The sequence below is a fragment of the Drosophila guanche genome, unplaced genomic scaffold (genome assembly GCF_900245975.1).
Source record: "Drosophila guanche unplaced genomic scaffold, DGUA_6, whole genome shotgun sequence".
Taxonomy (NCBI): domain Eukaryota; kingdom Metazoa; phylum Arthropoda; class Insecta; order Diptera; family Drosophilidae; genus Drosophila; species Drosophila guanche.
In genome coordinates, this window is record NW_022995757.1 from 508,706 (window position 1) to 532,358 (window position 23,653).

The 23,653-nt window shown below is 43.9% G+C and overlaps 2 protein-coding genes across 2 annotated transcripts; one reads left to right on the forward strand and one right to left on the reverse strand.

The window, feature by feature from the left end:
• Positions 1 to 179: 179 nt before the first annotated feature.
• LOC117590405 (uncharacterized protein CG7065) lies at positions 180 to 6,315 on the reverse strand. Its single transcript, XM_034283002.1, has 3 exons — positions 5,979 to 6,315; positions 3,738 to 5,922; positions 180 to 2,226 (listed from the first exon to the last, which is right to left on the reverse strand). The coding sequence occupies exons 2-3, from the start codon at positions 5,839 to 5,841 to the stop codon at positions 659 to 661; spliced, it is 3,672 nt and encodes a 1,223-aa protein (XP_034138893.1). The 5' UTR covers positions 5,842 to 5,922; positions 5,979 to 6,315; the 3' UTR covers positions 180 to 658.
• An 8,544-nt stretch (positions 6,316 to 14,859) lies between these two features.
• LOC117590249 (transmembrane protein fend) lies at positions 14,860 to 23,341 on the forward strand. The gene is made up of 4 exons (XM_034282721.1): positions 14,860 to 16,288; positions 21,779 to 21,826; positions 22,231 to 22,482; positions 22,593 to 23,341. Exons 1-4 carry the CDS (start codon positions 16,058 to 16,060, stop codon positions 22,992 to 22,994), a joined length of 933 nt encoding a protein of 310 aa, XP_034138612.1. The 5' UTR covers positions 14,860 to 16,057; the 3' UTR covers positions 22,995 to 23,341.
• The last annotated feature ends 312 nt before the right edge of the window (positions 23,342 to 23,653 follow it).

Here is a 23,653-nt window from a genome sequence, read left to right on the forward strand (position 1 = left end):
TGCAAAACAGGATGGACAGATGCTCCGGGCAGATCTGTTGAAACGTTTCATTTCACCGATTCATTTATTTGGTGCACTTTCGCATCCACAAGCTGTTGTCCTCGTACAGTGCTGTTAGGATATCGGATAATGATACAAACAATTGAATTTCTTATAAAAAAGGTTAACTGCCATATTCATTCTCTGTTTTTATTTGATATATTTAAACCATATTTAATTGTATTTTAATTACAAAATCAAAAACTATGTTCAGCCGGCAAGACGGTGACGACTTTCTTGGACTTCAAGTCAATTAGAGAGAGAGAGAGAAATAGAGATTTGTGGTGCTGCAAGAATTTCCTATCTGTTATGATAGAAGCTTGTATTCCGTTGCTTTATTTTGACTGCTGACGCAAACTCAAACTCAAATGAAAATAAAAATATACATAATAATGCCTCTTCTTGTGGCCAGAAAAACAACTGTAAGCTCGGTATCGAGACAGCTGCTGTTTAACGGACTAAACACACACACACACACGCGCCCGGGCATGGAAAAGAATGAGCCAGACGTACATTTGGCTCCTTTTCCCTTCGGGGTGTTGATTTGTTTGCGTGCGAAATGAAATGAATGCGTATAAAAAAGAATGTGAATATCTAATATGAAGTATGTAACCTAAAACTAATGACGAGGCCCAAACATATTGTTGTACTGCTGTGATGGGTGGGGCTGTTGCTGTTGCTGCTGGGCAGCCATGTAGTTTTGCTGCTGAATGAACGGGGGCGGCTGGGGGCCAGCACCATTGTTGGCCCAAGGATTGATTGGTACTCCGCCATATCCGCTGGGCATATCTTGCCCAGGTCCCTGGTAGTTCGAGTAGCCAGAAAAGGAGTATCCGCCATTATAAGTCGCGCTGGGATCTTGGCCAAAGTGATGCTGCGACGGCATTTGAAATGCTGAATTTCCATCCAGCTGATTGTAACCGGAATGCAGCTGCTGAGGCTGCTGCATTGAGGGATTGGCATTGGGCATTGGAATTTTAGTGAATCCTTGTTTTTGCAGCTGCTGCTGGTGTTTCTTTGCGGAGGAACGTGAAGACTTGCTTGGACCCGGAGTACCAGCACCAGAGGGGCGTTCACGATTCTCCTGCTGCGAGGCACCACCGTTACCGCCTCCTTGCTTCTGGCAGTTGCTGAGCGTGTCCATTAGATTGGCTATAATCGATTCAGTGTCTAGCGAAAACTTGGAAGAAGCGGCCGGCTTGAAAGTCAAAGCATTCGGCGAAGATGCGGCCGGTAAAACAGAAGGTAGGCCGCCGCCGCCCCTGCTACTTACAGCACCAGTTCCGCTGCCACCATTCGAGTCGCAGGCCTTCATCACCAAATCATCAAAATTATAATCGTCGTCGTCATCATCGTCAATGATGAATCCTGGTGAAGGGCGGCCGGTACGACGCTGCTTGTTGCCTTGCGACACGTTCTCTTCCCGCTCAAAGCTACGACGACGGTCACTCAGCGAGGACAGAGCAGCAGCAGCAGCCGCCGCCGAGGCAGTGGCATTGGCAGTTGCAGATGAAGATTTATTGGACGACGTCACAGTGGCAACGGCAGCCGAAACGGCAGATGTATTTTCCGGATTGATGGTTCCAGCGACGCGTGAAAGAAAATCACTGCAGGACTCACCATCGCCGCTTAGCTCAGCCAGATTCACATATTTGCGTAGACATTCGACGCGCAGCGGCTCCAGGACTTCAAGCTTGCGCAGATGACCGATCAGATGGACCTGCTCTTCGCTGGAAAGGAACTTGAAGTTTTGCAGCAATGTCTGCAGATCGGAATCGGTGAGTGACTCCATGCCAATGCTATCTGACTTGGGCCCCACAACCGTTTCGATCTTCTCCTTCTTATGCAGCTGACTCTCCACCTCCTTCATCAGCTCATCGATGTCAATGTCAATGGGATCGTTGACCACCTTCCCCTTTTTATGCTTCAGTCCCAGCAGATTGATTACTTCGGAGAAATGAAATTTCTTGCCCGCCACTCGACGACTCTTCTCGACCTTTGCCAGTGTGGCATAGAAGTGCAACAGCTTGTCCATGTCCTCGCTGCTCACATCAGAGTAGCCATTGGCAACCAACGCACTGGCCAGCTTCGAGCTGACAATACTCCGATCGTACGGCAATCGTATGGGCGATGCCGGTATGGGATTCGCCGCCGCCTTACTGTTGCTGCTTCCGCCGTCATTCTTGGCTAAAATGGTGCGTGAACGGGTAGAAAAGGAGAAGGTTAATTATCGTCAGTCGTCTGAAGTATTAAAGGCAAAATGGTTTGTGCGATTCACAGATCGAAATCGAGTTAAAGTACAACATAAATTACTTTGCAAATAAATTACATTTTATACTTATGGAATGGTGTGGCGATGGTAGAAGGATGCTGCTTGCTCTCTCCTTCCACAGGGGCGTTGCGGGCGTTAATTTGTTACACTTTTTTCTTTTTTGAACACTAACCAAACAAGGAAAGAAAGCTAAATTCTAATTCATCACCGATCAAAGCGATCAACAACTGATCCAACACGAACGACGACGCGTCGCCTGTTGTTTGCTGTTCAACACCGATCCGATCCGGAAGGGTTGAAGTATACAAAATTCTTGCCCCGAAAATGCGCGGAATATGAGCGATTAGACGAACCGATTGAAATTGACGCGGCGATTCATTTACCATAACTGAAAGCTTAGCTGAAAACGGTACTTAGGCTAAGGAAAGCTTTCACATGGCTGTATCGGATCAGAACTATCTGACTTTTGTTCAGATTCGTATGGCCGTTTTATTTATTTGCTTTTATTCTTTGATTTTCTAAATTGTAATTAAATTTGTACATATTACATATAATTAAATAAATTAATTTTTCCTTTTCAATATTTATTTCCCTTTTATATGAATATTTAATAATTGAATATTTAAACTTTAGTCCATACATAGCAGATAATTTTTTAAAAATTAATTTCTTAAATAGTGTGGAAATGTTGCATATCTGTTGAGCTTTCAGCCTGGCTTTTCGGGAGCTTAAACAACCGTTTTTTCCTACACTTCCTACTCCTACAGCGTCAGAGCGTAAAAGAGAGAGAGAGAGAGAGAGAGAGAGATAGACCCCAACCCGAGCAGATTGAAAACAAAAGGATTCAGATTAACTATTTTATTTAAATAGCCATTCGGCTTCGGTTAATTTCATTTATTTTTGTTTTGATTTTTAAACTGAATGAAAGGGAAGTGAATTTTATTTAATTTCAATATAAATATTTTATTCCTTTAATCGAAAGAAACCCCAAGTTAGTGCATTCTTGGAAACGGAATGAAAATAGTTTTACAGTGTGGCCGGCGATGCTTAAAACTTTTGCACATTCGGTCACAAAGGACACACACAAATTCGGGGTTTCATTCGCCAAACAAAAAACAAAAAACCTAAAAAAACTGAAGCCAGAGGAGAGGCTCCAAACGCGCGGCGCGAGACTGAAAAGGAAGAAACGCGACAATTCCGAAGGGACACAAGGAATATACAAAAATACTAAGCCTATGGGGAATACCTTTTACTTTTACTGAACACAGAACAGAACACTAAATACTTACCGCACACACGCAGATAATACCAACTATATATGTATATACATATATGCATATATGTATATATGTTTTGTTGGACGGTTTTATGTACATTCTACTTATAGTTAATTGAAAGTAGAAATGAATTGGGTTTCTCGACTTACCTTTGGCTTTCACTTGAAAGATGATGGCCGCTATATTCGTGATCAACTTTTTCACAACGCGCACTTTTTGCGGATCATCCAGCACTTCGGCTATGAGGATGCCCTTCAGTTTTTCTTTGATTGTCTCCAAGAGCACACAATTATCATCGTTTAGTAGGAGATCATCGGCCGCGTTCGCCCGCACCATCTCCATGGCCAGTGCCTTGCTGAGCAGACTCAATGCCTTAGGACCGAGACTACCCAAATGATCCTCAACGGCGGATAGCATGCGCAGAACACTCACCACAGTGAGGGGTCCATCGTCGGCCAGCAGCTCTGCATCTTTTTCCTTATCCTTGTCCTTCGAGCTTGGCGGCGATTTGGAGCGTGTCTTGTTAGGCAAACTATATTCGGGATAGACACGCGAGTCCATCACACGGAATGTCTCCATGCGCTCGTATGGCCCATGACTCGCACGGCTATAGCTACCGCTGCGATAGAAATCAGGATCATTCGTGCGCTCCCTGTCCCTGGATCGCCGCTCTGGATCACCGCTGCGACGATCCGAGTAGCCATCACGCGATCGTCCATGACTCGATGACAAAACCCGATGATTCATGTTACGGCGATGATAGTACACAGGCGATCTGGAGCGATGACCACGCTGTGGGCTGCGGCTGCGGGAATAAGTGCTACGGAACTCGTTGTGTTTGCTGTAGTGTCGCCGCGACGAGCGGCTGCGTGATCTGCGTGATCCTGGATGACGGCCACCTCCACGCTTGGGCGACTTTGAAAGCGAGCGAGAGGGTCTATAGTGCGCTCGATTGCGCATTGATGGATTGGGCGCTTCGTCATCGCTGATGTCAATGACAGTTTCAGCAGCATCGTCGACGCCACCTCGATTGTTGCGAAAATTCGGCTTACGGCGGACATGGGAGCCGCTGGATGCAGGGCCGGCTGATACCTCTCGTGGACTGGAGACACGTATCTTGTAGCGCTCCATGAGATCCTTCGTCTTCTCCTCATCCTCGTCGGTCAACTTGAATTTTTCCTTTAGATCTTTTTTGATTTTTGCGACGGCAATGTTGAAGAGCTCAACGCGTCTGTCCTTCCAGTAGCTAATCCATTCGGGCTTGTAATCGTAGCTGTTCGGATCGGTCTTCTTCTCCTCCTGCAGCTGCTTGTAGCGGCGATTCCAGAACTGCTTCCACTCGTCTGGATAGTCCGGATGCTTCTCCGGAAAGGATTCGTATGTCTCCGTCTCGTCGCGCAGCTGCTTCAACTGCAGCTCGAGCATGCATCGAAATTTCTCCCACTTGTAGCGCTCATGGGCAATTATCGATGCCTGCATGGAGAGCTCTTTGGGCGTGGGTAGCTGTTGCTTGGGCAGTTCACCAGGCGCCGGTGGAGAACGATTGGCCCCACGGCCACTGGCCGATTGGTCGTCGAAGGGGTTGCTCTTCTTATAATTTTGGCCAGTGCTAGTGCCGGGGCCAAAGCTTTCATCATCACTGGATATGGCATCGAGGGCAATGATGTCATTGCTGTTGTTCTTGTTCTCATCGCGTTCATTATTTTCTGGCGCTCCTTTCTCCTCTTTCTTCAACATCACATCCTGCACCAATTTGTGTGCCTCCTGGACAAAGTCGGGTCCAGAGCACTCATCAAAATGGAACATGTCACGCGCCTGACTGCAGAATTTCGAACGATATTGGCTAAATTGTGAACCAAGCACCGACACAATGCGACGAGAACGGCCGCAATGTTTTTCAATAAATGCGCAAATAATCCCAGTGGCCATCATCAGTTCACTATTTGTTCCGCGCTTCTGTATCTTCTGCAGTATCTTGTAGGCTTTTTGGTAATGTGTCTGCAAGTATTTGCTGCGATGCGACACCGAAGTCCAATGTAGAAACACCGTCCAAATACTGCTGTAGTTGCCGCACAGGACACAATAGTATCTGGGGCGCTGGCGGTCCTCTTCGATGATCTCGACGCAATATTCGGTGCCAATCAATGACCCGCTTGTGAAATCGTCAACTTGTTTTTGGATGACGGCCGGGCGGGCTGAGGAGTCATCTTCCTCGAAACCGGGCGGCACTGGTTCGCCCGGCAAAAAGCTCATCTTTGCCGCCTATATGAGTTGGAGGGAAAACTGTCGCACACAATCTCGGAATCGGAATCAATCTTTAAACACCGAAATAACCTGTCCGAATACGAAGCACATGGTAGTAAGAGAAATTAAGCCCGTTCCCTACTTACCGTTTGCGGCTTATCCAAAATCAAAATCAATTTGATTTAGGGTCCTTCATGCTACGCCTTCCTCGGCTTTGTCTTCTTTTCTTGTTTTTGTGCAACACAGCACTGTTTTTGGTTCACTCAAATGAAATGCCGCCGCACACACACACACACGCGCGCTTCTTTGGAGCGGCTAGCGCCCAAATATGTAGCTTGCCCGGTTAAATAATGTTACTTACAATGATTGCAGGCTAACAGGCGTTTGTCCAAAAACTAAAATATTCGAAATATACTTTATGCCTGCCTTTTATTTGTTTTTAAAAGTCAGAAAAGAAAACTATACAAATTGAGACAGTGTGACCGCTTATTTATCGATAAAATATACCGCCAGACCCTCAAAAATATACCGAGATATACCTTCTCCCTTTCCAAATATGCCGTAAAATAAATACCGAAAAAATCATTTTCCACGATTTAATTTTATGTTTTATATTACTAATAATACTACTAAACAAAATAATACTTCCATTTGCAAGTTCCAAATAAATCAGCATAAACGTAAGAATGCAACGTAGTTGTTAAACAATAATACCTCCATGTTGAAATTACATTTTCTTAGCTATTTATTTCGTTTCTCCATATTCATATATTTAAAACGCCATTATAACTGTTTAAAAGCATCTTAGAAACCTTAGAAACTTTAACATTAATTTATTGAAAAAGGGTATAGGGTTGACAAGCAACTAGTAGTCAAATGACGTACATTCTAGATTTCGGGATGAGTGTCATTTATATTCCTGAATAGTAAGGGCAGATTGTCCCTTAGAGACTGTCCGAAAATCCGCAGCTTTCCGCTTTTGACATGCATCAGGCTGAATGGGATACCATCCTGGTGGCAAAGTTCTTTACAACCAGATATAAGATACTTTACTTATGTGAAGAAAAAAATCACTACTTTTGAAAAAAGCGTTAAAAAAAATCCAAGTGTTTGAAAATTCTACAAAGATCTACAAGGTTTGTCATAGAACTAATGTTAATGCTACAAATCTATTAGAAAAGGTTGTCTTAAGGACAAAAACAAATTTTGATTTTGTCGAGCAGTGTAATCAGGATCAGTAAGTTTTCGACATATTTTTGGTCTCCTACGACAAGAGTGCATTAAAGAAGAGGGTAGCATGACTCGTAAAACTACTGAAAATACCAAGGTAATTAATAAAAATGCAAGGTGTGTGACCTAAACAAGGTCCTCGTAAAAGTTGTGGTCCTTAGCCACATGATGGGAAATCTAGTTTCCATATGTTGAATTTTCTTTTGAATATTACAAGGTGCTAAGGTTCTCAGCCCAAAGACAATTGATTCATAATTCGGATAAAACTATAGTTTCAGGGCTGAAAGTATTGGCTTGCCAATAATATTAGACAAAATATCAAAATCGAAGATTTTTATAAAGTGTTGATAAATGTCCGATTAGTGTTGAAGCGTTTTCCAAAAACAGACATGGACCGCGAAAAATTTGAATTTTTGTAAATTGTAAACCTTTGTTTGTATTTTTGTTTTTTGTTTGTCCGATGGGAATTAAATCCATACAACCACCCGAAAAGCATAAATGCTGGATGTAATTGGGTTTGTGCAGGTCTGAGCTGTGCTGGTGGCTGTTTGAAATGATGTGTTTTATGGTGGCTCAACACAAGCCAAGTGTTAAATGTGTTTTTAATGCACTCCACTCCACTCACTCTCTGACGGTGGCTTAAATCAATCCCTGGCTTGTTCTTTTTGTTGTTGTGTCGGGCAATGGCATTAATATCACGGGGGCCCCTCGAGGCCGACCACATGTGCAGTCACCGAGGACAAATGTCAGCAAACGGAACGCATTCCCAAAACAATTTGTGCCGCGCAACCACCATCCCATCCCTCCCTCTCAAACAGACCAGCCAGCCAGCCAGTCAGCCAGCCAGCCAAGCCACCCACCCTCTGCCATTTCGACGTGTTCTCTCTGTGATAGATGTAACACGTATCTGTAACTGGATGAAGAGCCGCATTAATCGCTACACGATGATGCTGACGATGGGCATGATGATAATGGTAATGGCAATACAAGCGACTTCACAATGAGCCGACCATATGCGCACATAGACAATAAAATACTGTAAAGCCCCGCACCGCACCGCCCTACCCCGGTCACCCAAAACACTGATGCCTGAAGAGCTGGTGCATCTGACAGGAGTGGAGGTGGCAGTAGGCAGTAGACAGAGTGGCAGTAACTGGACAAACGGTCGCACACTTAATGAACATGGTGACATGAGTTATGGCTCGCTTTCTCATATTTCTCTTCTGTTTTTCCTTTTTAATTTTTTTTTTTGTCCATTTCTGACATCGAAATATTGCGAATCCACAGCACAGCTGTTGAGGTTTTCATTTTGCGATCTGCTGCTGCTGCTGCTGCTGCTGCTGCTGCTGCTGTAACATGAATGCAAATGATATTCTGCATTAACTTTGAGGGGGGAGCCCTTGGGAAAATGTTGGGCAGCGCTTGGGGATGCGATGGCTGGCAGCTCGCATAATGATGAAGATGAGCGAATTCCGATTGCCGAAACAGACTCAAAACGACAGACTGAATGGGGCGACTACAACGACACGACACGACACCCTCCTGCTGCTGCCACTGCCACTGCCACTGCCACAATTGCGATTCGCCATTCCTAGTACTGTTTCCTGGTTCGCGTGGTTCAGCCAGCCGGTGCCCAATATCACATCAGATCACAGAGACAGGCAGAGAGACAGACAGAGAGAGACAGATTTGAATGGCCAGAGAGGGGTTCATTTCGTTGTGTTTTAGACAAAGTGCCAAGTCAGACAAATGCAGAAGTTTCTCATTTACCATTCTATATTTTGTGTTCATATTTTTATGGCCTACCGCCACTCACCGCGTGCCATGCTACAGGGGTACGTTGTGTTCTTGTAAATAAATGGCACAGCCCCCCATTAATATGTATGTACAAATGTACAAATACATTTATGTGCATATGAACATATCTCGATGCAGTAGTTCCAGAAACTCTGCTGAGACTTGCATAAAGATAATGTTACTAAGTCAACGTCTGGCATTTGCAATGATTGAGGCTTGGATGCAAAAGCTTCAGTGTAGGCTATCATTTCAGAGTATCATTAGTGAAGCCAAAATTAAAAGAAATGCATTTGAAGTGGCTATCTTTCAGCTCCTCCAGCACGGCGAATAAAAGGGCAAACAAACGAAACTGAAATTCGACAAAAATCATAAGATCCCACATACTTTGTACTGACTGAGTACCGAGTATAAAAGTAGTGCCGCTGCCTCTTCGGCTTTTCTCTCTTTTTTTTGTCTTTTCTCTGGTTTGTTTGCTCGAAATATTTCTTGGCAAGTTGTGTGCAATTCATTAAAGCGAAATCTGCTCGAATGCGAATAATGCAAATTGCTCTATTTTCATTCACGTTGAATGGGGGGCGACGGCGCTGGCTGTTGCCTGGTCGCTGGGTGGACGGGGGGACACGACACCAGCTCCGACAGCAATTGCAACAATCTTCTTGAGTCGACGACAAATTTATTTGTGGCGCATGCATGCTGCTACTTGTAACAGTGGCAGAAAGCACACAGACCAGACCAGAGTCTCAAAGATAAGGAATGGTGTAGGGGTGACGGGGGTACCATACCCTGATGCTGCAGGAAGCATCAATGAAAATGCTGTTTAAGCAGTTGTCTCCGAGGCATTTGCACTAAAAGTTCAAAAATTCCATTAATTATTCTCAAGAAGTGGCGTTGGTTCGCGTTATTTCGCTTTCTTCTTTCACCCTTTCCACCCCATTCGCCTTTCGCTTTGGTTCTACTCGATTTTCTTTTTGGGTTGCTAATTTTTCAAGAATTTCAAATTGCTTAATGGGCTGCTCTCGCTTGTTGCAATGGAAACCGTTCAAAGGGCAAAGGGAAGGGCAACGCAAGGGAAGAAGCGGGGTCTTGAACGGGAACCTGACTGACTGACTAACTGTCTGGCGCGGATCCGGTGGTTCAGCTCGGGACTGGGACTCCACCCCACACCACTGTAGCCCTACCTTACCCCTATCCGTATATGTATATTCTATGTACATACATATTCCACGATTTTTATCGCTATCTCTATGGCTATGGCTATGGCTATAGATATTGCTAGTGAACGAAAAAAAGTTCTCCTCCTCCAATCCCATCCCATCCCATCCTTCATCCTCAGCTGCTGTGGCCGGGCCGGATGTGCTCATTGTGCTTCATTTTAATTTCTACTTCCATACACATCTCCCCTTTTCATGCCGCTCTCTGCTCTGCTCTGCCCAGCCGTAATGCTGCGCCGGAAGCACCCACTGCCCACCAGCTGCTGCTGCCACTGCTGCCGTTGCTGGACTTTCCGTTACTAAATGGGCAATGGGCTGGGTAGGGTAGGGGAGTGATGTGGAATGGGTTCGCGGTCGGGGGCACGGGCACTCCACTGCTGGCGTGCCACCGATGATGGGTCGCACGGTAAAGTTTTTATTCAGCTTGGCCATGATTTCAAAAGTGCGTTACGCAGTGCGTAATTCAAAACAAACATAAGTTGAAACTAAAGCAACTAAAGAATACAATGCGTCAAGTTACAAGTCTTCTTCTACACTGGAAAGAAACAAAAAAGAAAGACAGCCAAAAATGCTGGAGAAACAGTTCTTCCAGCTAAAGAATATCTCGGAGGAAACACATTTGCTGTTCTTAAGCCTCTTTCTTGTGCACCCCATATCTAGATCTGATCTAGAGAACAAGTGAGCTCAAAAAATGTCAAACTATTTGTGGTTTTCGCGCTATTTATTCATCTTTTTATTACTTAGCTTGCCCCTCCCACTTGCGAAACTCGAACTTAACCCATTCAGCTCCTTCTGTGGAACATAACTGAGTGGGGTACACTGAGAAAAATACACTTCAAAGTGCGGAAGAAACGCATTAGAAATGTGAAATGAAATGGTTCCTATTGGAGAAAAGAGGCTCTGAGCTAAGTTTTCTGCGTCATTTCCCCGTTTTGATTTTGACCAGCTCTCTGCTATCTTTCTCTCGTTTCCTTTGAGCACAAGCAAGTGCACGGAGACAGAAGTAGTGGCGCTCGCTTTCTCTCGCTCGCACGATCATTTTGGTTCACCGTTATGTTCGGCTTACCTTCAAATTGGTTTTTTGCTCCCCCTCTCTGCCATCCTGCCCTGCCTGCACTCTTTTGCATCCCGTTTATTTATTGGATGGCCGCCACACGCAAACGACAAAGTCAATTGCGGCAGCCGCAAAATGAAAATGGAAATTCAAAGAGCAGCGGAATGAAATGGAAAAGGCCCTTTTGGGCACTCGGCACAGAATGGGGTAGTGGGTAGGGCCGTAGGGGCGCTATGGTATGTGGTACGGCTGGCATGTTGGCTAGGGGGGAAGTGGGTAGGTAAACGAGACTTGTTCAGAAAAAAGTTGGAGCACTGGCTAATGGCTCGCCATGGGCGCATAAATTTAGTGGCCATGGTGTATTTGCATAAAGGTGTGGAGGCATTTCCCGAGAGCTCTCTTACGGTAGTTACCTATTTTTTATATGACAATGGAAGAAGGAGAATGTTTGTATGCTTCTACACCCTGTATAAATACACCTTGTTTCTGAATAACTGTCCTATTTCCAGTTACATATATTAAATGGATGGTTAGGTAGTTCCTTTACATTACCGCATGAAGAACGCCCGGTTATACCTCACCTTGAATTGAATTCACCTTACACCAAGCCGTTAGTTGTCTATTTTTTTTTGTTTGCCTTCTCTTTTCTTTTATTTTTCTTGCTTTTGTTGTTGTTTGTTCGCATTTCTTTTCATATTTTCTGTGTTGGTTTTTTATTTTTGGCAATTTCAAACATGCAACATGTTGCAATGGAGTTATAAACCCAAGCCTCGAAAAATTCAAACTTTTCAGACACGGACGCGAAATGAGAAAAAATGTTTTTTCCCTACTGCTTTTTCCCGCCGTACTCTTCTGCTGTAGCTGTGTTTTTGGGGCCTACCACCCCTCTCTCCCGCTATTCACTAGCTTTTAACGTTTTGATGGGTGCCACGGAGAGGGGGATACATAGGTTATATGGCGTTTGGGATATTGTTCGCTAGCAGCGCAGTCTGTAATATTTTTGCCGCATAAAAGTCAAAATATGCAAATAAACCTTCCCGAATGGCGGAGATTCACAGTGTAGGGGACCATTGTGGTGGGGAGCGCATGGTGGGACAGATTTATGCATTGAGGCAGCGGCAGCGGCTAATACGGTAAAACAGATACATATGTAGGAAAAAGGACATGGGGACAGAGACGACTAAAACAATGTGCATTGGAGCGGTGGGGGTACTGGGTACTCCAGTGGAGTGGGGTGCCGGTACCCATTGCAGCAGCATGGCTTAAATAATAAATGTAGTACAAGCTTTGAAAGAATTTACTATACTTTGGAAAACGGAGGTTATAAAAAGGCACACACACACACATCCATGCGATGTGGAACACACACACACCACATACTCATACAGACACATGTGCCTGGCATATAAATAAACAATGCCCCTATGTAGGATGTTATGGAAAGGGAGGGGGTGGTGAATGGAAAGTCGAAAGGGCCCTGGACACAGAAGAGGAATGGCAGGAGGCAGAAGAGGGAGCAGCATTTCCATATTGTTGCTATAATCAGCGGCCCGCTTTGATTCATCTGCATGCTTGCCTCGCACCAACCACCAGAAGCAGCAGTAGCAACATGAGGAGAGCAGCAAATACGAAGTCAAAGCCAAAGCCTGCTTGGTGCCGTGCTGCCCTTGCCCGTTTTCCCGTTTGCCACCCCATTATCATCAAAGAGACGAAGCTAGTCCAGGCCAACGCAAACCCCAGCCCCAACCACAACTGATTGCAACCTTACCCAACCCCTCGAACCAGGCAACCAACATATGTACCAGCCAGCACGGCACAACGTGCAGACTCCGCAACATCCAACTTCCAACTTCGAACTCCCATAGTTCGAACATCGAACTGCCTGGTTGCATCAGTGCTGTCCTGATGCTGAGGATAAGCCAGATCGAAGAAAACGTTTCGCTGTATGTCCTCTTTCCCTCCCAGAAGTCTGCTCATGATGGATATCAGTCTGGAAAACCACTGGTGCCTGCTACTCGGCGCTCGGAGCTGGCGATCATTCGTGGCGCGACTTTTGAACGGCTGCAGCAGCGGCAGTGGTGACCGCAGAGGAGAAAGCTACTCGTTGCCACTTCTGTAGCCAGAAGATGTACATGAAGAATGCCTTCAACCAGCTTGGCCTGTGGCCGTCATGGTGTTGCCGACGCCGGATGGACCCATTAATGCGACCAAACGAAACTTACGATCTCGGCTTAGTTCTTCCTCCATCTGGGCTAAGGCTCTGTCCCGGCTCAAGTACAAAACCCTAATATCATCTCGTTCTATATTGGTAATATCTCAGGATTATCCACAGTAAGGTCATCAATATTTTAAGATTCATACCGAAACCGGACAAATCGTGCATAAACTCCCTTAACTTGCGGATTATGGACACATAGTCCTTACCCAGGCGAGCCAGTGACATCCAACTGATTCCATAGAATCATACAGTGGCTCCCACCTTAAATGAACCAAAACCTTTTCAAGCTTAAAGGTGGTATAACTTCTGAACCGTCTAACTCACCACTGAAAATGAAATGTATACGGATAGATAAGCACTTAATCTTCAACAAAATCAACTTAATTTATTTTTAAACAATTTTTTAAAACACTTTTCACAATTAAAACCAAAGTAAGTGCCTAATTTAATCTCTCAGCTTATTTTAACCAGATTCCAAAACCCATTTTTTCTTGTTTCATTTTTACTTTTCGCTTAGAAAATCATATGTTTTAAGATCCTCCTATTGTTTATAGCAATATTAAACAATTTTTGCAACGATTCGACCAATTTTACTGGGACCTATAGTGTAATTGCTACCCACCCCCATTTTTGGGAACATTTTCATGTTTTTTAATGTTCTGGTCCAACATTAGCCAACAATTCTTAGTGGAATTATAATTTAGGATATAGAGCAGACGGAATCATTAAGTTTAGGCATTTATTTCGATTTTTGGATACGATCATTTACGGTTAAAATCCAAAATTATTTTTTTGGTCGAGATTTTGGAATAATTGAGATGCTATTTGCTGTATTGATAGATAGCAGATACATGTCCACATTTTCATAAAAAAATCCTAAATCCCTTCAACAGGGGTTCCCGTACGGGCCTAACAATGTCCATTTCCTCCCACTTCAACGGATGCAGCGTTCAGGTTCAAAGTTTAAAAGTCATTAAAAGTCCTGTATTTGTTATACGACTTTGAACTTGGTTTGGTTCATTTAAGGTGGGAGCCACTGTAGAAGCATTCTAAATAGTCACGATGTTGGTCGGGAAAACTACTAGTTGAAAAATCTTCTGCTAAAAAGGCTATGTGGACAACATTGCAGGGCATCCAACTGCTAAGTTCGCTTCGAGCGTGTTTGAACTTGATGCCACTGTTAGATGCGACAAGCAACGGAGTGCTGCGTCAGAGATGCTCGAGGATTGTGGTGGCTGGTGTCTTTCCTGAAAAATTGCTATTAAAAAGCCATATAAGAATATATGTGATCATTTTAAGTGGCATTTTAGGAAAAACGGAAAATGATCTCATTAAAAACGAAAATTAAAACCCAAAGTACAAAAACTTTGCACAATTTTGTAAAGCAATAATGAATAAATGCGACAATATAATATGTTGTTTCCTTTTTCAGCTATAGCCATCTAGCCAGCACTGTCGTCAGCTTTGGTTTTCTGTTGGTGTGTTATCTCGCAGCCGTCCCGCCAGTCAGTTCGTTCTGCTTTCGACCTTGCGCCCGCTCTATCGTCTCGCGTTGTTTTCATTTTACACTCATCGACGACGGTTGTTCCACTCCCGCGCGAACGAACAGAACACGCACGCTCTGACTATTTTATCCTATCGCACATTTTTTTTGAGAAGGACAATTTTTGGTCTCTCGTGTTCGACAACGACGTCTTTTTTGCTGTTTGTTATAGTTGTTATTTATTGAAGTGTAACCGAGCTACATACATACATATATTGCTCTTGTTGTAGTTTTATATATTTTTCACATATCTGAGTGTGAATTATTGTGTTTTATTTGATGCCAACTAACCTGAGACCAAACCAGGAGCGAAAGGAGAGCAGCAGCAGCCAAAAAAACAAAAATCGAAGAAGGAAGGTGTTCAAATAACAAAGTCAAACAAACCAAACCTCTGCACGACCGACCCGGACCGCCCGGCCCGCCATTAGGCCGCAACGTCTCCACGCCCCAAAACAAATCCAAGCTTCGAAAACAAAAGCTTTGCAAAAGCAAAGGCAACAACAGCAACAGTAACAAAAAAAAAAGTAACAGTAACGAGGCAATTTTTGTTGGTGCCGCGCTGTTTCTCTGTGTATCATCTTCCCATCCTCGTGGGTCGTGTGTTGTTTCGCTCTCCGCCGCATGCGGAGTTACAGTTACACTTACGTTTACAGTTACAGTGACAGCCTCAAGTAGTTGTTGTTGTCCCCCTTCCATTTCGCAAACACTCGTGTTGTTGCTGTGTGACAATCGCCAAGGCAAATAAACGGTAAAGCGAGGAAGGAGTGAGAGAAAGAGAGTGAGAGAGCGAAAGCAGAGGCGTACGGTGAGGGGAACTGCTCTGCTCCACTGCGCTGCTTCACTAAATGCATCCAAAAGCACGGAACGATTATGTCTCCACTTGATACCAAAAATAAACAAGCAAAATCAATCAATTAATCAATCTGATTGAACAGATTGCTCCACGCCCACACAGCCCAAAACATACCTATACACACACACATAAACCCAAACACACTCGACTCACGCACGCTCACACACGAGTCAACGCCCACACGTCCACACCCATTGATTGGAGTGGTAGGGGTGGGAGGAAGGAGAAAGAAGAGCAAGCAAGCAAAAAAAAGGAGCCAACAAAGTGAGAGTGGGAGAGAGCAACAACAACAAAAACATCAGCAACAGCAAGAACAAACATGTTTAATTCACTTGCTCTGATGCTCGCCTGCTGCGCACTTGCCGCCCTCTGTCTCGCCCACAAGGATGGAGGATCGACTGCAGATGGAACGGGAACAGCCACAGACCTGAGCTCATCCTCATCATATCCCTCCACATCCGCATCGCCATCAATGCCGTTTGCGACGGGGCCTGGGAGCAGTACCAGCAGCAAGCAATTGAGCAGATGCCGTCAAAGCTGCTATCAGAAGGTAAGTCGCAGACGACAGACACCGAGTGAGCCTCGAACCTCGAAACTCAAACTGGGATCAGACTTTTTGGGTCGGGGAGATAAGACACCGATCCGATCCGATCCAAGCCAAAGCCGAAACATTTGATGGACAGTTGTATGCTCAACTGAGCAGCAACAGCAGCCGCATGTGGCTGGGGTCATGGCAGGGGTAGGGGTTAGACCTTCAAGGTTAGACATCGATGATGATGACAATGGTTCTTCGGCTCCGAAAGGTAAAGCGACGTAATTTTTTATGCCCTTTCCCGCTCTTGCTGTGCCTTTCTTTATCTTTGAGTTGACATCGCCCTGTCGTTTTTCGTTGCCGCTGTTGCTGCTTCTGTTGCCGCGTTCTCTGCTGCTGTTTCTCAGGTAGCCGCCGCTGAAAAGATGTCATCCGGGTGGTCGGCCAGTGTCATAGTGCTGCTAATAGAGATCGGCAGCGATGGGGAATTGAATTTGAATCGCCAAAGAAAGAGTGTGAGAGGGAGCCAAGCTTTTTCGGGAGTGGCATTATTGTTTAGAGAGAGTGACATTTGGTACAGTTGGATGGATGTTCTGGAAGAGCATGTGAATGAGAAAGAAGCTGGAAGGAGCAGAGCAAGAGAACGTGAGGGGAAACAATGGGAAAATGAAAGAGTTCAAAATGGTGGGAAAAGTAGGAAAAATAGATGGGGGAAAGATAATTCAAGATAACAGATATGTATAAATGATAAAGAACTATTAACTACAAAGAAATGTCTTAATTTGTATAATTCAATGATTTCATATGATGATTACCTATGATGATTATTTGCATATGAAAACCATAGGAATAGCTTGAATATGAAATCTCTTGTTTTTAGACTTGAACAAAACTGTATTTTAGAGATCTACAAATAGAGAAATCCATTAAATAGATTCAAGAAACTTGAATCTTAGGGTGGATTCAATCTTTTGTACAATTTATGTACAAATGTAATCGAAACCACGACAAAAACAAAAAAAGAAACAGAATAACCCAAAAGGGGGGACGATTGAGATCAAGACGAAAAGATCTCTTTGGAAAAGTTGTCCTACAGTCTATGAAAGATTTCGAATTGTGATTGTCGTGTGTGTTATGGCGTGACTTCCTGGAACCATGGATAAAAACCCCAAGAGAGCGCGTGTACCCTCTATTGTGCTGACACCTCAACAAAAATGTTAATAAATTTCGGTATCAAATGAAATCAACTCAAACTCAAAAAATATTTATATCAATTCCCATACGACCTGCAAGCGGTGCATAAATCAAGAGTCGTGTAAATATCATCTCCAATTTCCAAGTAAATCCGAGTAGGTTTCAGCTCCAGCTCGAGCGTTACGGTGAGCTCTCGACAAATAGACATGAGAAGTGCATGAATCACTTGAGCAGGAGACCGTTGTAGCATTCACAAAGAAAATTCAATGAAATTTGAGAGGATGGTCTGAACTTAATGAGCTAAACACTAAGCACTTTGGAATCGTAAGAGTACCAGAGAGTGCAACTACCCAATCAACCGAAGATGAACAGAGAAGGTCTTGGCAAGTAGAATTCTGCATTTAAATATAGACATGTATTATGTATATGTATATGTATGTATGTACAAAATAGATATACATAGATATGTACATATGTATGTACATATAGAAAGATCAGGGCTTGGCACGGTCCTATCTATTGTGCATAGGCAAAGGCTCCACCGCTGCGCTGCCCCTGTCTACATGTGTATGACAGTGCCAGGTACCAGGTACCAGGAGGCTTGTCGCCTAGTCGCCCTAGTTTATATAAAATAGATTCAAGAATCTTAATTCAGCGGTGGGAAAGCTTTTTGAAAAAATATTCTTTATCTCTATCAATGTACCGCAACATGCACACGTCATGTATATTGTTTTACACAATGCATGGGTACTCTCTTTCACAGCACTCGTTTGTGTGTCTCGACTGCGAGCATCAAATTGTGCCGCGTAATGTGAGCGTGATGGGTGCAGCATCGGGGAGCAAAGAATTGTGATCATCATCATCATCATGAGCATTTATTTGCCCTTTGAAGTCTATTTGTTGAAAGTCAAAAAGTTCTTAAGGGTTGAATGGTGACAAAGCCCGTCGGACTCGACTCAACTCGAGCCGTGTGCGAAGCTAATTTCATGCCCAGGCGGAGGAATATACTGGAACAAATCCACCCATCCAGTCAGGCAGGGACCATACATACCATTCGTGGCATCCGTTCCATCCTTTATGAAGCCAACCCCTGCAGACCCATAAAAGCCCCTGCGAACGTCGACTGCGTTGCTCAATCAGCGCCAAATTAACACCATGAAAGACTTTTCTGCACCACCCCATAGTGGGTGGATAGTATCGATGGGTGGGATATACACTCTGTATGTGTGTGGGAGGTTTAAATTCTAGGTGGTTGTGGAGACTCCAGCGATCTTGATGTGATATGCGAGGCACGTATTACTTTGGCTGCTGCTGCTGCTGCTGCTGCTGGTGGTGGAATCATCGAATATCTACGGTATGCGTACGTGTCTCATAAAAATTGCTTCTCCTCAAATAACCAACAACAACAAATAACAGAGAAGAAGAGAAATGCAGAGCAAGAAACATAGAGAAAAATGCGGGGGAAAAATGAGTGAGTGACCCTCCGCCCCGTAACTTTTTTTTGGGTAATTTATGTGGTCAGAGTAGGTACGGAGTGGTGTGGAGGGGGCAGGGGCACTGGCAGTAGCACACTGGGTGTGAAAATGTCTGGGACAATTGCATGTAAAAGTTGTCGTTGCTGTCGCTGGCCTGCGTTTAATTTATATATGGACCAAAACAGAAGAGACGACCCATGGGCACCCACAGGTAGAAGTGGGAAAAGTCGGCAGCGGCATGGAATATTTTGCCAATTCAGCTGATTCATTGAGTCAAAGCCGTCGTTCAAACCCAAAATCTTCCCCGTACCCACCCGGTTCATTCATTCATTCTGGCATGCAGTCAGTCATTCATTAATTTGAACGCCTTATTGTTGTTACTTATCGCCCAAGTTGTTTCAGGTCGTCGTCTCCTGTGCTCTCTCTCCTGCATCTTCAACTTTTGCGTCTCCCTTTTGTTTTTTTTTTTTTTGCAGAGGCCAAAAATTCAATTGAGTGGAAAATATGTTGTCTTTGCGATTTTCCTTTTTCTTGCATTTGCCCTCTGCCCCTTCCCCTGCCCCTGCCCCTGCTCCTGCCTCTTCCGTTCCGTTTTTATCTGCCGCAACTGTTGGGTTTTTGGACTGCTCTGCTCTGCTCTGCCCTGCCCCGCCTCCTTATTGTGTAATGATGACAAAGTGCCGCCGCCCGTCGCCGCCGTCAATGTTGGGCCGAAAGGTGATGGCAGCCATTGTCCCTTGTGGAAGGATGGAATCCTTAGAGATGGCCCATCTTTAATGGATGGTCTCGGAATGCGTACCAGGAAGTACTTAGTGGATTTTCAATGCTATGGGATTATCCTATAAGACAATCAATGGCAATAACTACCGTCAAATGTTTGAGCATAGACTTTTTGCAAAAGAAATTGCAATTATTCCCTTTAAGGTTGGGAAAATAAACTTTGTTTTGCGGTGTATTTGAATGACATTTTGTTCAATTTCGATAAGAAAATTTAAGAGAAGCGTAAGAGATTACCCAAATGATATGATAAAAGAGTTTTAGCAACCGAAACAGCCCTGTTACATTTTTACATTAAATCAATGTCATGGGCTTTGTGGAAAACAACCCTAAGACATCATCGTTAGAAACGAAAACCGGAAAAGTCTTTCAGAAATATGCATGTACAATGGCAGTATGTAAATTACATTTAATTAAACAAATATATACATATGTATGTGCATAAGTAAATACATATGCACCTAAGAGTTCACTTCCATGTCGAATATTAGTTCCTTCCTAGAGAAACAAATTGGAATTTCTCGATTGAAATAGTCGAATGGCAGCTGTGGTGTACATATGTACATATGTACCATTAGAAACTAATATTAAAGTTCCATGGGCAAACGATTATTCCCCATTCAGATTTAAATCTGATTTTTTTCTCGATCTCGAGCAGTGAAATATTTCCGGCCGGAAATCGCAACCTTTTTGCATTGCGATTTTCTAAATTGAAGTACTTTATTTTGTGTTTTATTTATTTATGTTTTTGGGCTTAAATATTTAGTGAGCTACAACAATTATCTTCAATTTAAATTCATTTTCAAGCCAACATTTATTTTGCCTACTCAAATATTTGTTCGGGCAGGCCACTATTAAATAAGACAAAATTAATAATATGGGATGAGAAAAGGATCACGAAGCAATCATGGCGAGTATTTCTCTTGAGTCCGTTTAGTTGTGGGAAATTTGTACAATGAATCAAATGCAATGAATTAAGATGAAAAGTCAGTGCAAAAAATGTCTCGAAATCATCCCCATGATACCCATAAAGGCAATAAACATATATCAAGCGCAAAGATCAATGACGGGTTTTTTTTTGTTTTTGTTGGGGGGGTTATTTAACCCTCGCACGCGCAAAAAGTAATAGAGACTGGGGAGGACTGGACTGGTCCACAAAATGACATTGAATACACAAAGAACTAAGATTTATGTACATGCATACATAGATATTTTTTATTATTGTAAAATGTTGTGAGAAATAACAATTTGTCACGCAACCATCTCTAATCGTTTTTCTGTCGCAGTTTTGCCATTCAATTGTGTCTATGTCTGTCTGTCTATCTGTCCCTATATTTTCTCTGCTCATTCATAAAGCAAGGAAACAGACAGTACAGGAAAATAAATAGAACTAGAAATGGGAGTGGGAATGGGAATGGGAATCAGAGAGTGCGTACCCCTACCCGTACGCGTCCCCGTCCCTGTCCCCGTCCCCGTCCCCTCCCGCTGTTCTGTTCAGCTTTATTCTGTATTTGTTCTGCCTGTGCGTAAGGCGACAGTTGACAAAGGCTAAGCAGGCAGTCCAGTTTTGATCCCGATCTGTTTCGTGCCGTGCCGTGCCGTGCCATTCCTTCTTCCATTCTTACCCATTTGCCATGGCAATCCCCCTCATTATCCTCATTGCCAGGAGCGTGAAATTTTCAATTCTTCACAGGCGAACGTTTGTGGTCATTTATATACGTACATCTATCATTTTACATACATATACATATATACATAGACTTTTACATTTTCTTTTTTTGCTGCCTGCCTGCTTTGCCTTTTATTACAAGTTACAAATTTGCGTCTATTGTTGAGGAAAAGTAGAGGACAGGACACAGGCACGATGGTGAGGCAGGGACCAAGTCATGGGACAGGGACAAAACGAGATGGGCAGGATGACTTCTTGTTGTGTTTGTCCTGGCAGGCAGTCAGCAGCGACAGCCCGCCTCGGGTCCTGTGCCTGATTACTTTTTCTTCTCGTTGCTTACTTAAAATTCGATTAGGCCACGCCCACTAACCATCTAACGTCTCCTCTTTGCAGTATTCCAGGGACTGGCATTATTGTACGGATTCCACTGATTGCAGAAATGTAAGTATCTACGCTCTACGCCTCTGGCTCCTTCTCCTTCTAGCGGAATGTGACAGCCTTCTAACGATATCATTAACCCATTAATGGCTGGCTCTTGAAAATCTTCTCCTCGAAAATGTCACAATTTTTTGTTTGCTTTGTGGGCTATGTAGATGTAGAGCCCCCAGGTCTTAAAAAGTTGATTATCATTTTTCTAGCTGGGCGGTTTGTTTTAATATTTTCTGATGGACAGCATTTTTCATGAATTCGGAAGTCCTAGGGTTAATGAAAGATGAGCACTAATTTCATTGCCTACCTGAGGGCGCGCGACATAATTACAAAAACTAATTAACAAATGGCTAACTTTCCATTGTTTTTCCTTTGTTTTTGTGTCCTTGTCTTTGCCTCTCCGCGGGCATCCACAGTGCTGGGAAAACTGTCAAAAGCAATTGTCGCCCTTCGAGCTGAGGATACACAGGGCACAGCGGCAGGGAGCACTCGTGCTCACGGACATTAGCTGGGACGAGATGATAGCCAATGCCTCGCGCCAGTGCTTGATCACTTGGGAGGTGTCTGGAGGCGGCCTGATAGGCAATCTCCTGACAGACACATCCCGTGCCGAGCTCTCCCTGTGGCCGGACACGGTCTACAATATACAGGTCACGTGCAAGCATAAGGTGCGTACCACAACACCCACCTCACCCCCGCTACCGTTGCAGTTCCGATCTAAAATATCACTAATCCCTCTTGCAATTGTCAAATTGTTTCCCTTTTTTTTTGCCCAAAGATAACTGGCATGATGCGTCGCTCGAAGAGGCTCAATGTGGACACGCGCCAGTTGGTGGGAACCACCAGCACCAGCACCACAGAGGGTAACACACCCACAACAATAACAGCGAGCGAGGAGCGAGGACAGCCAAAGATGTATGCCCATGTGCATCCCACGGATCGGGTGTATATCATTAGTGCTTTGCCAACAACGAGCCAACTGAGTGGCGTTGTCTATCCAGCCTTTGGGGCATTAGCATTTTTCCTGTCGCTATTGGTGATGTTCCTGTTTTTGCGTCCGCAACGCAAGCGCTTCCTTCTAGATGCAGATGCCACGGAAGCGGACACGGCCACGCTGATTGGTGGTGGACATCGGAGTTCGTCGAGAAATTCGCTTGAGTCATCGACGCTGCATGTCTAAAGCGTACGAAAACCCGCAGGTGGAGTAGGAGTGCCGAAAATGAAGAACTTTGTAGTCGTACATATATAGTAGTATATGCCTGACTATGTGATATTCAGCACACGCACACGCATACACAGCCCGCCCACTAAAAACTGTATATATTGCCACACAGCTGTGGGCACTAATTGTGCCCAGCATTATCTCATGCATTTCATTAAATCAAAACCAGAGATCCAGAGATCCAAAAATCAAGAGATTGAAAGTCAAGCAACGTGTTTGCTCAATTAAGTTTAAGTTGTAACACTTTTACCACTTACCTTTCTTAGATCCTAATGCCAAAATCAAGCGCAAGTCATGCGAGTAGAGAGTACATGCATACATATATACTATTATTGCATACATAGATACATACATACATATATCGTTCATGCATTCATACATATGTAGCTACATATACAATACATTATATGCCATATACTATAAATAAACCATATACATACATATAGTACATATATGCACATACATATATCATATATATCATAGTTATACAGCAGATATCTACAGATACAGAATACGGAATATATAACTATATATTATATATATACATATAATGATAGTCCTAGGGGCCGATGGCCAACCACTACATACACCAAACTAACATGCAACAAATTGCTACA

Bases quoted from the DNA above. Each gene is read 5' to 3' on its own strand.
- LOC117590249 (XM_034282721.1), top strand. From the start codon at position 16,058: ATGTTTAATTCACTTGCTCTGATGCTCGCCTGCTGCGCACTTGCCGCC. The intron at 16,289-21,778 runs GTAAGTCGCAGA...TCCTCTTTGCAG, and splicing joins GTCAAAGCTGCTATCAGAAG to TATTCCAGGGACTGGCATTA. The intron at 22,483-22,592 runs GTGCGTACCACA...TTTTGCCCAAAG, and splicing joins AGGTCACGTGCAAGCATAAG to ATAACTGGCATGATGCGTCG.
- LOC117590405 (XM_034283002.1), bottom strand. From the start codon at position 5,841: ATGAGCTTTTTGCCGGGCGAACCAGTGCCGCCCGGTTTCGAGGAAGAT. The intron at 2,227-3,737 runs GTAAGTCGAGAA...GCACCATTTTAG, and splicing joins CTTTCAAGTGAAAGCCAAAG to CCAAGAATGACGGCGGAAGC.